Below are 15,417 nucleotides of genomic sequence, written 5' to 3'. Positions count from 1 at the left end.
GTAAAGTGAGGTGAAATGTTAAGTTTAGCTTTGCCTCTTTATATTTAGCCTGACTTGATTCTGTCTACTTCCCCCTGTTATTGTTGGACCTATAGAGAGCGTGGACTACACTCTGATAAATGAGGTGATGCCAAGGAAAGCATGACGGGAGAGACTAAACACCAATGGAATCTCTCCCCTCAATTTTCCTCTCACTTTATCTCTCCCTCCTTCTTCCTAGTGTTACTTTTCATCTCTTTACTTTCTCTTCTTTTCTTTACCCCTCCCTCCTGCTTATTCACTTACTCTCACTCTCTCGCCCTCACTCTCTCAGGGGTGTTTCATTAACTTTACTGTGAGATGAAAAGCAAGTGCCCATCCTTCAGCCCGAGAGCTCCTTGAACACCAGGCACTCATAGATATGATTTACACCCACTCACCCGCACACACACTGCGCGTGCACACACACTGACACAGGCACTCAAAAACATGTAATAGAGAACCTAGACTTTCTTAGCTCGTCATTAATTTCTGTGTTCAGGCTGAAAGCACCTGCTGTGTCCGCCTGCTATGGGACTTTAAACACTTCACATGAGCCTTATGTGAATGTATATGTGTGTGGGTTTATGTTTCCATTAATGCTTGTGTGAAAAGGAGCGATAATTCAGTTTCTACTTACCTAGAAAGTGTTTCTATTTTTCTGTCTCTCTGAAGAAAGCATTGCTCATTCAGGCATACATCCATTCTGAATTTCACGGAAAGAAAAAAATAGAAAAAGCATCCATTTGCACATTTAAACCCATTCATTCTAATGACTGTCATTTTAACCACAATGAGCCCAGTGTTTCAGGTGTTTGCCCATTCATCAACGCTCTGATTCAGTGTTGATTTGCCTGGACAGCGAAGCCAAAGCGCATGATCAATGAGTCTTCCCGCTGTGTTGAATTCAAAAGGAATGACCTCGCTTTCTTTTTTTCTCCTCTCCTCTCATTGCTTTCTCCCAGTGGAGGGAAAATGTAAGATAGACACGAACGTTCCTGGTATACACTCACATCTGTCTATACTTCGTAGCTTCTTTTGTTTCATAGTGGATTCAGCACGTTTCCTTTCGTAGCAGTAGTTCTGTGATGCAAATAACCAAGACTGCAGCTTGAAAGTCCTCACTTGTAGAGAAAAAAATGTGTTAGTAGAAGGGTGGAAAAACAACACTATAAGATTTTGCTAATATTTAACAGCAATTAAGCAGTTTCACACAAGTGGGGTAGGATTGAGATTGGAAATTGCACTTTGTGGTTTTTCTCTGAGATATTTTCACAGTGCTCTAATCTAGAAAATTTGGCTAATGCAGCAAGTTTGCTTTTAATTAATTTGAGTAATTTACAAGAGATCTGGTAGTGTGATTTTTCACCCTTAAGTGTTTATTAGATGCTTAGTATTCAGCAAGAGTGAATCTGACTCTAAATAATTCATTTGCAAATGCTTACAGGGTGGAGATAACTTTATTTTTTTCTCTGCTATCTCCCCCTCCTTTCCTCTTTCTTCCTCCTTCTCTGACTCCAAATTCTCTCTTTCCTATCCTTTCCTCTTCAACTTTCTATACTCTACTCTTTCTATACTTTTTTCTTCTCTTTTGACCGCAAACCTGCTTTTACCTCTGTCTGCCTTATTTTCCCTTTTATCTTCACATCTTTTTACCTAATCTTTTTAATCACTTTCTTAATTCCCCCTTTCCTTTCAACTCTGTCTTTTTCTTTCATGATCCTCTCCTATGCATCCCTCCCTATTCTCTTTTTCCCTAAATTTGCCCCCTTTTTCCCCTTGCCTTTGGTTCTCTGTCTCTCTTGACTGTTGCTCCTTCTCGTCTCTCTCCGTCTTTCTCCTCCACCTCTCCCTCTCTCCATCTTTTTCAGTGGGAGGAGATCAGTGGGGTGGATGAGCACTACACTCCTATCAGGACCTTCCAGGTCTGCAATGTGATGGAGTACAGCCAGAACAACTGGCTTCGTACCAACTGGATCCCTCGCCAGTCAGCCCAGAAGATCTACGTGGAGCTGAAGTTCACCCTGAGGGACTGCAACTCCATCCCGTTGGTCTTGGGCACCTGCAAGGAGACCTTCAACCTCCTCTACCTGGAGACAGACGACGACCAGGGCAGCCACTTCAGAGAGCATCAGTTCTCTAAGATTGACACCATCGCCGCTGATGAGAGTTTCACCCAAATGGACCTCGGAGATCGCATTCTCAAGCTGAACACTGAGGTGCGCGAGGTGGGTCCCATGACCAAGAAGGGCTTCTACCTGGCGTTCCAGGATGTGGGCGCCTGTGTGGCTTTAGTTTCAGTGAGGGTTTACTTCAAGAAGTGCCCATACACTGTGAGGAATCTGGCTTCCTTCCCTGATACAGTGCCAATGGACTCCCAGTCGTTGGTGGAGGTCAAAGGTTCATGTGTCAATCACTCCAAAGAGGAGGAGCCCCCACGAATGTACTGCAGCACAGAGGGGGAGTGGCTCGTGCCTATTGGGAAGTGTCTATGTAACCCGGGGTACGAGGAGAGAAGCAACACCTGCCAAAGTAAGAAAGCTCTTATTTCAGTCTTACATTTTATTTCTCAGTTCTCTCATACTTTCCTTGTCATCCTTTCATTCTGTCTGTTGACTACCTTTTTTATTACGTAATCTTTCAAATTTTGGAACTGTAGCCTAAAAAATCCAATGTTTCTTTAAAATACTGTGATACAATAGAAAGTTTGTCAAAGCGCTAAGTGTGCGAAGTGTTTGATGAGAAGGCTATCACACTTCATATCTGTCAGCCCAGAACCTTTAATGTCCAACCTTTGAGTGTACGTCTGTGTGTATGTTTTTGTGCACATGTGGATTTTGTATGTGTGATGCCTTCAAAAGAACCCAAGAATCCCAGAGTGTTGGTGGATAGTTGTATATGTACATTTCCATGCATGTGTGTAATGTGTTATCCAGGTCTTTGAGCCACAGGGTGCAGAGTGCAGTAGTCCAATAGTAATCTTCTCTGTGACACATCATCAGCTATGGGAAGATCTTAACCAGAGTAGCAAGGATGGGACTGATAACGCAGAAGAAAAGAGTGGGTTGGAGTGGATGGTGAATAATGGAATATTTGCGGCGATGGTTGCGGGTGTTGGTGGAGTCGTGAGTGGGTAGACATTGGAGTCTGGAGATACTCCATCTCACCCCCAAAGTCGGTCGTCGTCTAGGAGGTGGTATCTGTCTGGCTGACTGACTTTGCCTTTCATTTTCAGACTCATCATCATCATGCAGATTTTGCAAAGATTTTAGTTTGAGGTTATTCAAAAGAATCAAAATGTCACAGTGATAAAAGTAACTGAAGATGTTTTTGGCTCCTGATGCTACAGAACTGGAGAGACATATTATGTTTTCCAGATGACTTCTTTATTGATTGTAATTGTCCCTCGACTGTCCTTGTTTTTGTCCTGTCTTTTTTTTGTAGGAAGCATTGTACATTGTATATGTAAAAGCACAGGATATATTTAATTCCCACAGGATCTTATGTAAAATAACAATAGAAGTGGTATATACCTGCTCACTTTTTGCTCCACTGGTTTATATTTCTGTATATTTTATCTGACCATGCCAAGCAGAAAGCTGCTCACAGTGGCTTTGGCAAAAGAGATAGACGCCCCAGCTGCATGTGCCATGAAACCCCACCTTCTCTTTGTTGTGACTGGTGTCTGTGGTCCATGCTATAGTAGATGTGCTCCTCTCTTCTCACTTTCAGCAAGCTCCTCACTCTGCTTAAGAACCCAGACACATCTGTTTGAAAGCAGCCACCTCTGCACTGCGGCTGTTCCACGATGATTGTAAAGTTAAAACAGTGTTGGAAGGTTGAAGAAAAAGCAGTAACCTAGTTATTGTAGCTGGTCCTAAATGCCCCCATGTTCATCAACTCTGTCCTCTCCAGAGCCATGCCCAGTGTTAATTAAAGATCAAAGGCAGTCTCCCAGGTCAAGCCCCTGCTGTCAGGGTTAGGAAGCTCTTTTTCTGGGCCTGTGGTCTCTAGACGAGCCTGTCTCACCGCCCAGATGCGAGGAGAAACTTTGTTGCAGCTGTCAGATGAAAACCTTATATGTTAACAGACTGGGTGAGACAACAAAACAGGGATTAGAATGAGATATAAATGTTCCAGTTAAAAACAGACTTTGGGCTTGTGCCATTTACCACTGAACCTTACTTTTTCCTAAAAAAAGTGGTGTTTAAGACATTAAGTTATTTGAGTAGCTCTTAAGTGTCCCATATCTATGTACCATTTTCAAAATCTTTATCCAAATAATAATAATAAATAAAAAAGAAAGAAAAACACTATTTTATGACATTTTATACAAAATGTTTTCAGCTTCAATCCATAAATTGTGTCTTTCCCCACAAATTTGAAAGAACAAAAGTGCAAGAATGGGACATTATGTAGACAAATGGCAGACCCCTGTCCCCCTTCTTACCACCCTCCTTTCACTTCCTGTCTTTCTGTGAATTGTGTGAATGTTTGGATGTATTTGACAATCTCTTATTGGTTTCAGAGAGGTCTAATGGACTCTAATAAGGTCTTATGTTACTCTGGAGTGGGACAGCTGCACCAACAGGCCCCCACAGCCCCCGCGTGCAGCCATCGTGGGGCCCCACCTCGTAGCCCGCTCTTCAGACCCTCTGTGTTAACAGATAGATGAGTGCATGGGGTTAGGTCACCATACGGAAAGATAGTGAAAAAGATGAAAACATATTTACAGTGCGACAGCCAGATAAAACAAGATGAAAGAAATGTCTAAACCGTGGCTTCTCGAGTATTTACAAGTCACAGACCTACAAACAAGACACAAATTGGGCCCCAAAACCTCACAGTCATATTTTATTCCATGACTCTAGAAGAAGTTTTTTGTGGATTCATTATTAAACTGGCTATACATGGGAAGAAAACATGAATTTTATAATTGGATAAATTTCCCGACATTACTGTTTCTCTCAAATAAACAAACATAAAGCTACTACCGTACATTAATAATCTAGTAATTGAACACACAAGCTGTCATGCAGTAGCAGTTCGGTAGATTTAAGATCCACAGTGAGGTGTTTATATTGAGTGTTAGCTCTGAGTCAGATATGGATAGAGCACCTTCGCTGAATTTTTCATGCTTTGTTTTCTTTAACCAAATGCCTTGAAAACAGCATCTTCCATTTACCTAAATCTCCATTCTGTGAGTGTGTGTGAGTGTGTGTGTGTGTGTGTGTGTATCTATGAGCATGAGAGCAGTTGTTTTTGTTTATACAGACTCCAAAGTGTGTTAAAGGGCTTTAATAGAATACACTCTAGTATTAGACTGTCATTATCTTGTTTGGCTGTGTGTGTATGCGTGTGTATGTTTGGGGTGGGTGGGTGTGTTCGTGTGTATAGGCAGAGATGTTTGTGAATGTTTTTTCAGTGGCGCCGAAAGAACACGTGAATTTTGTCTGGCTTTAGCAACGGGACACCATGTGTGAGCTGCTGTTATGCGAGTGTGTGTCCATGTATGTATCTGTGTATCTGATGGCTGCAATGTGTGTTTGTCATTACATATTTCATATTTCTATGTATATTGCTCTGAGCATAGACTGATATTTCATTATCCATATCTGAGCAGAAGATGTCATCGGATCTTTTGTCAGGGAGAAACACAGTGAGTGAGTATAGAGTTTGTGCGAAGTGAATGGATGCGTCCATCGTCATCTGGATTACTGTATGTTTTGTGAGCAGGCTATCGGCCTTTTCCACAGAAAATGAGAGGCCAGATCTAATCTCGCTAAGTCAGTCTTTCATCTGTCATTAGAACAGACTGGAGCAGGTGAACTAACTTCTATCTACCATCAGTGTGAAATTCCTGCAACCCTAATTTGATCCTAAAACAGCAAACGGATGTCTGCTGTTGAGTTTGCGTGTGTGTATGTGTGTTGCATATGCAAGCAGCTGTTCTGCTGTATGTCGAGGAGAGACCCAGGTTTACATTCTTACCGGATTTATCAAGACACACAATCCTCAAACTTGCCAGCACCATAATGCTTATTATAATTACACATATACAGTAAATCCATATACACAGACACATGGACACATACACTCAAGCCTACTTAAGCCTGAGTTGCTGGACTTGCCTGAATTACTTACCGTATCTTATTATGAGTGGAAGAAGAGGGAAAAGCACACCAAGTTTTAAGCCGCAATAAAGTAAAGATTTCTATGATTTCTAAAGGATTGTTTTGCACTGATGAGCATGACTGATCAGCATTTCCAAATAACGAGGATTTTTTTCTCCTTGTTTACTGTTTCTCTGTCCTCCCTCTCTCTCCACTCACCCCGGCGGCTGATGGTCTTGGCCGCTCTTTCAAAGCCCGCTGTCCATCTCATGTCGAATGTTTTATATCGCTCTCCACTCTCTCACTAAGTGATTTAGCTGCTGCCTTCATGCACAGACATACTTGCCTTTCAAGCAGGCACATTATACATCTTTCATATTCTTTGTCACGCAAACCTACATTGACCTGACCAATGAAATACTCAAGCTTGGGTCTCTGTAATGATTCAGCATCCACCATTTTGTGATTTGGTTTTAAACAAGGCTGTATTCAGCCTCAACAATGAATCAAATGACTGCCTGTGATGTCATTGGGGTTGCTAGTACTGACAAACCTGCTGAGTGTATCTCTATTTCATCTTATTGTTTTGGTTTGCTGGTTCCTAGGGTTGATGCAAAATGGCGAGGGAGCAAAAATACCAGTAAATACAGAGTGCATCAAGAAACGAGATAGAGGACTCCAATAGGATGCCGTTTCTCTGATTCTGCTTGTTTTTGAGGTTGTTTTTGGGTCTCTCTGCCCCCTAGTGATCAGATATCCTTTAATGCAACTTACTGTAAATTAAAAAAAACACTTCTGCATATCCAAATTAACCTTTAATTTTAAAACTATTTATTTGTCATTGGTGTTTTTAGTTTGACCCATGTATTTTACAGGTATGTCCAATGTGTTTAATAGATTTAAGATGGGATTCAAATAATTGTGTGTGCCATATAAGTGCTATACATGTGGTCTTCTTTCTTGAAAAGAAACACTTCAAATGTTTATTGATTGGAATTGGAATAACCATTCAGGCCAATTAACAAAAGCAGAAGAGATCCAGCAATGTAGAAGTCCCACGGTCATGCTTACATTTTCCTTCTTATTTTTCTCATCACCCACTTTGTTTTCTGTACTGTGTCTTTTTGTATATTTTTTCTGCCAGACTGTTGAGGCTGAGTGCTGTGAATTCATGGAGCTATTGGCGCTCCTCCGGTCCCTTGGAAGGACTCTGTTTGTTTGTGTTGGCCATTATATAACTGCCCGGCTCTCTACAAGAACATGTCAGTTCTACTCACACACACACACACACACACACACACACACACACACACCAAACACCACATCTCCTAAATTACAATGACAGTATTTCTAATCCAGCAACAGGCTAAATACATTGCAGATTCTGTCTTCTGTTTTTTTGCCAGATATGATTTTGCATGTGTGTTTCATCTTTGTGTTGTAGCCTTTTATTTTTCCAGTTCACTGAGTCCTCTGAGCCATTGTTCCTTTTCCCAGAAGCACCCTGCTACACATCATATCCTAAAGTTGCACAAATTCAATGGGAGCTGCACAGTCTAGCAGAGTAAAACAATAGCCTGTTACTGTTGGGTGTTCAGTTCCTTACTGAGGGGCGTTATCAGAGTGGGTGTTACTCATACACTTCCACCACACACATTTTCAAAGCCAATCCAGGCAATCACATCATTTCATGCTGTCCTTTGTGTGTGTGTGTGTGTGTGTGTGCGTGTGCGTGCGCACGCGTGTGTTTATTTGGGTGGATGAAGTGCTATACTGTACATGGCTCTGCTCTAACACAAGTGTTCATTGCATCGGACTCCTCCTCCCTTGTCAGTTTAGCTTAGTGTGGAGGCTTTCTCTGCTGCAGCCTTTTGGCTGTGTGCTGCCTGGCATTCGGCCTTTTTGGAGCTGAAAAGGAGAAGAGAGGCTAGAAGAAAGGACAAGTGGATTGAGTGCTCCAGTGAGAAAGATCTTGAATCATGATGTTAACACTACACTGTAGGCCTACAAATTTTGCTGAATGTAAAAATACACCCATCTTTTTTTCTCCCTGAGCACTCTCTCCAGAGAAAGTTGATGGCAGAAACTTTTCAGGAATTTCTTTGGGATTTCTTTTGGGGAGTCTACTCCTCCACTATTCACTTTGTCAACTCATATGTGTCAAGTTGCATTGGATCTCGCTCACTGACTTGTAAGCAGCTGTGTTGTGGCTGAACATAGGGGAATCCATGCTCTCACACAGAAAGGTGTGAATGTAGCAATGCATGTGTAGTAGTGATTTACTGTGTTTAGAGGTGTACCCTCAGCTCAAGCCGATGTAATTTATTTATATGTTATTTTATTACTTTATACTGTTTCCATCACTGCCCAAATTTTGAGGCCCTCCAGTACAGTTTGACTTTTTGATGATTTTCCATAACCTTGATGTGCAAAAAACAAACAATCAAACAAAAAACCTGAGCTAATTAAAGCTCGCTGAAAAGCCTGCAGCAATCAGACTAACTCCCACTCCACAACGCACCATCCGGGAGGAAAATCTGACTGGAGGGAGGAAAAGAGAGAAAGGGAGAGTGAGAAAGACTGACAAGGAGAGAGAGAGACAGAGAGAGAGAGAAGAGAGATAACGAGCATAGCGTTAATTAAAGACACCATTCAGCTGTAGTCCAAAGGAAGGAATTACTCACTAAGCAAGGGAACTCAGTAATAATTTTGTATTGGCTCATATACTGTATGGTGTATAACCATCTGTGTGTGTGTGTGTGTGTGTGTGTGTGTGCATGAGTGTGTGTGTGTGTGAGAGAGAGAGAGAGAGAGAGAGAGAGTGAGAGAGAGAGTGAGAGACCATTCATATGCTCATCCATTGCTGTACATGAAGACTGAAAACCTGCATAAGCATAATGTCTGTTTGTGTCTCAGTGGCTCTTAAATCAGTGTCTGCTTCTTTATCTCTGGGTGCACTGATATAGTATACTGATGCAGTGTCATTGTGTATGTGTGTGCATATGCCTGTGTGAGTGTGTTTCTGGCATGCAGGGCCAAGGTGGAGGCTGTAGCCAAAGATGCAGGAAAGGTTTGTTCATTCGGGGTCTTATTGCCTGTTTGCTTTTCTCTTTATGGGCCTTCCAGCGCAGGCTGGGGGTGGCGGGTAAGCCTGTCACCCCGGGCCCTGGTGCTGTTAGGACTTCAAAGCTGTTGGTAACCACAGGCTCAGGAATTCAACTTAACACACACAGACAAATAAACCCACATGCACACACACACACGCACACAACCAGCCTTAAAACTGAAATGGAGGGCTAGATAGATGGGGTGTTTATTTGTTGGAGAGGCCCCTGCCAGTTGACAGGACCACTTCACAGTGGTCAGTCTTTGTTTGCGTGTGTATACATGCGTGGGTTTGTGTGTGTAGTGTACACAGAGACATCGTGTGCATGCAGTATGCGTATGTGAAAGCAAAAAAAAATGAGACAGAAAAGAACATACATCTATACAGTAATTTATCTTTATACATTTTACTATATGTGTCTATATTTCCATACATGCAGCCAACGGGTGTGACTTAACACTGACAGATGATCACTTTGGGACTTCTGATATTGCTAGTGCTTGCATGTGTGTGTGTGGGTGTGTGTGTTGGTGGACAGGCAAGGACAGAGGCATGGACACAGTGGGAAACGTCCTGTTTGACAGACACAGTGGATGTTTGGCTACACATGTAATGTAACAGGGGAGGGAAATGGGGAAGTGGAACAGGGGAGTCACTCCATCATTCCTGATAGATGAGAGGGAGCAAGCTGGAGAAGGGGATGGAAGAGGGAGGAGAGGGGGGAGGTGAAGGCAAGAGAGAAAGAAGGCAAGCTGTCACTGGGATATAGACCCCCGCTGAAAACTCTTTGGCGCAGAATGCTTGTTTTGTGATTTGTGACATTACCGCTATCAATTCAACATCCACAGAGGCTGACATGTATGTTGTTTTTGGTCTTGCTTTGTGCGTTGGTCTCAAGTGTTTTTGTTTTCTTCAAAAATGAGAAAAATCAGTGACATTTACAAAAGTCAATAGATATTTTGCTTTTTTTGTCACTGTTTAATGTAAGTCATGACTGGGGCTTATTCTTCGCAGTTTTATATTTATTTTTCATTAAAAAAACAGAACACATTTTGCATAAAAAACAAACATGAAACATTACAACATTGCCTTTGAATAAGTGATTTCAAAAACACAATTTGTAGGGCAAACATTATGTAGCTTCATCATTTATTTTTATTTATTCATTTGTTTGTAATCATTTCTAGGGACTCAGACTGCAGCCTAATCAGCAGCATTTGCATTTTACCTTTTTTCCATTTACATTTTATTACCACTTTCTACTATTATCAGTGTTTGACTTCACTCAACTCTCTTTATTTATGTTTTTATGTTTCTTGCTTTGATGTCCACCTTTAGTGGGGATGGAGTCTAAATGACTGCACAAAAGGCAAATTAGAGGGCCAGTAATCCCTCTGTAATACAGTCATAGCCTAACAAGGAACCTGTTCATAATACTACTACTCTAACTGATAACATGACTACTACTATAAGCAATAGGCATTCATTGTAAGACTACATCACAACTCGTGAATAAAATAGACCTATAACTGTAAATCTACCATATGTGCTGTCCTTGGTGCTGAAGATGTGCTGGAGCCCTGAGCGGCAACCTGAGACACATCTAGGGGCTGCGGCTGTCAAGTATCTCACTTATCTAAACACGTCCTGTAGGCATGTATGGTGACACTGTGAGTAGTTGTCAGAAGCATCATCTCATTGTACAGCTGCGATGCGTTCAGCGAGGAGGGGCCTCTGAGTGTAATTTCAGTTTTAAAAACCCAAGCGTCGCCACATAAATGTCTTGTCTTCCAGCAGCTGTCTGATCTTGCTGTGCTGCTACATCACAGATGCCAGCATAACAACCTTTCCATTTCAGCAAACACTGCATTCTACAGCCAAGCAAAGACAGTGATGCCTGTTTTAACACTTTTGAGAGTAAGGGCACAGCATGGAAATCTAGTGGTAATTCCGTAGTAAGGCCTTAGCCAGTTACTGTATAGACAGTAACCACTGATGCAGTGACATACTAGAACTGCTGCACTCATCCATCCAAGAAGAAATCACAGACACTCACAGTGTTTTGGGAGATTTTTTATTTATTTGCTTTCTGCTTTGACAGCATTAACTCTTTGCTCTAATGCTAAGTTGTGTGACACATGTCAATACAACAAGTCCAAGCAGTCACCCACAAAGTTAACTTGAACATATTAAATTGTCTTTTAAGTCTTTTATGTCCATTATTAATGTAATAGTAATACTGATTGTTTTGACAGATTTTAGAAAACTAAGACAAAGACATGTAACAGATTACTTTTATTTGATCAAATTTCGGTTATATATAGATTATATATTTCACTACACACCACTGACTACCCATCTGCAATTTATCAGCCTTATAATTTATGTTAATTTCATTATATTTTTGACATATCCCATCCTAATCCATAAATATATGTTCCGTATAATGCAATTAAATTTTATTCATATAGCGCCAATTCAAAGAAATAACTTATGTTGTTAATTGGCGCTCTATGAATAAAATCATTGCACTTTTCATATGCAGCAGGTCTAGACCATATTCTATGTAATAATACATTATTTATTATATTACAGATATTTACAAAGGCCCAACAATGTCTACAGAGAGCAAGCACTTGGCAACAGTGGCAAGGAAAAACTACTTTGTTTTTTAGTTTGTTTTTGTATGCAACTTTGTTTTTTTAATGTGTTTTCAATTAATGTGCAAATCCCAATATAGGCTACACAATATCTATCTATCTATCTATCTATCTATCTATCTATCTATCTATCTATCTATTCTGAGCTTCAGAATCCATGAGCGGAAAAGGTGGTTTACCCTTGGATGGTTTGTATTTTTGAAAATGTTTACTTCTTCGTACCTGTGTCTGCTTGTGTGTAGTTGACCTTGCTGTGGTAACCTTGGTGTTTTTATTGTTTGTGTCTTCCATCTTAATCAGGTCTGCAGGAAGTGAGGCTTCAGAGCTCCTCTGGGATCTGTGTGTGCTTGTGTGTGTGTGTGTGTGTGTGAGAGAGAGAGAGAGAGGCAGAAAGAGAGAGAGAGAGAGAGAGAGAGAGAGAGAGAGAATAAGTGCACGACGTAAGTGTGAGAGACATGTCTGTCAATGTATACAGGTCATTAGCAAACCAGAAGTGAGCAGAGGTGAGGAAAGGAAGACAAACTGCTTACCACAGCAGGATTTCCTTCTCACTGACACACACACACACACACACACACACACACACACAGACACACGTTCTAATGCTGGAGTTAAAATATGCTTTAACTGTTCTGTGCATTCATTTATGTTTGTCAAACCAATCCTTCATCAGCCAGTTGTACATTCGTCTATATTTTATCCATTAAGACGTAATTTTCCAGAGTTTCCAAAATGTATGTACATTTTGCTATGGCAGTGACTTGGGATGGAGTGGCTGCCTGTCAATAGTGTTCCTCTTTTTGACACAGAGTAGGCTGGAATGGATCAAAGGAACCTGGTCAGGAGCAAGTTTTAAAAATCCTGCACTGTCAAGGATTGGAATGAAAGGCTGTGAAAAGGCTGCACTGGAGTTTTCAGGTCCAGTTACAGGTCCTAAGGTTGTCAAATTTCTATTGCACTCTTTTCATGCTCACTATGACTGAGCTTCCTGGGGCATCTTGTAGGAAACACTTCAGCAGTATGGGATACTAGGGCAGTTCCAGTCTATTTGGACTTTATGGAGTGAAAATAGTATGTTGGCGCTAAGTTAGGTTTGTTTAAGGTTGAAGTTGCAAGATGGCACTTGTACCCATGTGTTTGTAATATTCATTTAACATGATGTCAGCAGCAAATATTTTGATTTTGCATTTTAATTAAGGGTGTCATAAAGGTAAACATCTTAGAGGCCGCGGCCATGGTTCTCTACAGGAAAGAAGGTGGACTGCTCCACTCTAGTAATGCTCTTGTTACCTGGACTTTGTTCACAAGTGTGGGTTAAAGAAAAAACGTGCACACCAGTTTGATACTGGAGCTATATTGGGTGGTCATGGTAAAGTGAGAGTTGAGCCTCAAAACCACAAATGTTCTTTTGTTACAGGTAAATCTTTGTTGTGACCATTAAATATGACCTCAGTCACCAGTGTAATCTTGAGCTTTTGCCTGGAAAAATGACGCTGTGGAGACAAGCAGCTGGAGTGGCCTTTCTCTTTATGATAGCTGGCTTCCCTCTCAGTGACGGAGCTCAGTGAAGAGAACTTCGGAGTAAAGATGTCTGATGGGCACAAGGCGCTGTGAGGGACGGCAGAGCAGATCCAAAACTTACTGGAGCTTCTACATCAGCAAGAGACTTAATTTCCCTCTCTTGGCTTGGAGGCATTGGACAATGCTGAGAACAAAAAGAGATTTTCTATGAATTATGCAGAACTTAACCTTCTTCAACTGCAAAAAAAGTAGACTCCATTCACTCATCGCTGAAACACACAGACCCGTTACTAAACAAAATAACCCTGTTCTCTGAAGAGAACTTACTTGCCCCCGTTGAAGAGTCACTGATGTCCCAGGCAGTCCTGTCATTCTGAAATGATCCATAGACTCAGACTACATGCATCCTTGACTCTCGCTACTACCACATTTGATAGAGATAAAGGAAAAGGTCTCTGCACTCATTTATTGCATACTCTAGCCATCCCTATCCACCCACAAGAAGCAGAGTGGTGACATTTTACCTTCAGCCCTGGCTGTTGACTTGAAATGGTGTCGGAATGAATTGATCTCTGGTGTGTGTGTGTAGGTGTGTGTGTGAGTGTTAATGTGGGCGTATGTGACAAACAAAGAGGGGGTAATTTGCGTATGAGATATGTACTACTGTTGTGTATGCATATGAGTGTGAGTCAGTTTGTGTGTGCTGATTAAAGGCGGTCAGGCCTCAGTGATCAGGCCTTTAGCTGTCCCTGCACTCTGAATGCCAAACACAACAGAGCATGCCCAGAGCAGCCAAGCATGGAGACTGCAACACTAGACCACACCGGACAACCTTAAAGGTCTGCAGCTGTGTGTATGTATGTGTGTGAGTGTGTGTCTTTTCCCACTTTTGTTCACCATGGGACACATCCAGCAATCTAGATAAGTAGACTAGTTTTTTTTAATCGCTCTATACCAATTTCCATCATCTACAAAAACACGTTATTGACGGTCTCAAATGCTATCTTTGGTGATTGTCAACCAAAGTCCTTAAAGCCAGTTGTGTTGCCCAACCACAGTTTCTACAACTCACGTAATTTTGGCCATTTGCAGTGCAAAGGAACACTACGTACTTTGAGTAACAAATATATTTTGAATGGCTTCAAAAGTGAGTCATTTCCTCAAAGAACCCCATGTTAAAATGTACTACATTACAGCAGAAATAAACATGTTTACAGCCTGGTACAAAAACTGTTTTGGTCTCTATAGTTAACTTCCCTATTTATGACAACCATAACTTTTAAATTATATTAAGGCTTGACATTATCCATAATGAAGGGTGAGCTGCTTGGTGCCATCACAGGTGGCTAGCATACGTGGTTTCAACAACTAGGCTTCATTCGTCCAACTTCGGCTCAACTTTTTTGCCCATTTTTGGATTACCCAGAGTCAGGGAATGCCAAGATGGCGGAGTTACATCCATGTTTTAAACAATCTATCGTTGCTACTTACTTCCCTATTTTTAAAATTATAGTTCACCCAGTGCTCCTCCTCTGATTTCTGTCCCAGAGCTGAATGCTCCAGTAAATGTGGTTTGTTGGGCCTCAATGGTGAAGTTAAGTAATGGGAATGAAATAAAGTTAAATAAAGTTAGACATTAGTAGCATTACGCTGTGATAATGAGTCATGATATCAATGAGTTGCCATTGGTACAGGGACAAGCTCAATGTTTTATCCCTACAATCCCTTAGTCCCTTAGCATTGGCTTTACCAATACCGACACTGTGTGTCAACAAGTGTTTGCGCTGCCAAACGTATTTAATGCTACTGCCCTTAAAGTAGAGGCCTCTCTCTGTCTTTGTCAAAGTCTCTCCTCTTGAAGAGGCTGGTATAAGTGTCACTTATACCAGGACAAAAGATCCAACCTTTAAAGGTTGAGGGATACTGTGGAGATAAGCACTGACCTTTCTTACAAATTACACACATTCCCTCTCTCTCTCTCACACACACACACACACAA

At 41.3% G+C, this 15,417-nt stretch overlaps 1 protein-coding gene across 4 annotated transcripts in view; it reads left to right on the top strand.

Annotated features, from left to right (window-relative positions):
* The window catches only part of epha3 (eph receptor A3), a 99,242-nt gene that overhangs the window by 14,761 nt on the left and 69,064 nt on the right, over positions 1-15,417 (top strand). For all 4 annotated transcript variants that reach the window (XM_038720254.1, XM_038720252.1, XM_038720256.1 and 1 more), the window contains exon 3: positions 1,890-2,550. In XM_038720254.1, the coding sequence (XP_038576182.1) occupies positions 1,890-2,550 (661 nt within the window). The remainder of the gene's footprint in view (positions 1-1,889; positions 2,551-15,417) is intronic.

This window comes from Micropterus salmoides, unplaced genomic scaffold (genome assembly GCF_014851395.1).
Source record: "Micropterus salmoides isolate LMB-PRFRI ecotype aquatic unplaced genomic scaffold, ASM1485139v1 Ms_hic_scaffold_15, whole genome shotgun sequence".
In the NCBI taxonomy this organism is placed as follows: domain Eukaryota; kingdom Metazoa; phylum Chordata; class Actinopteri; order Centrarchiformes; family Centrarchidae; genus Micropterus; species Micropterus salmoides.
The sequence above is the reverse complement of the archived record's forward strand: the minus strand, read 5'-3'. Positions and strand labels throughout refer to the sequence as shown.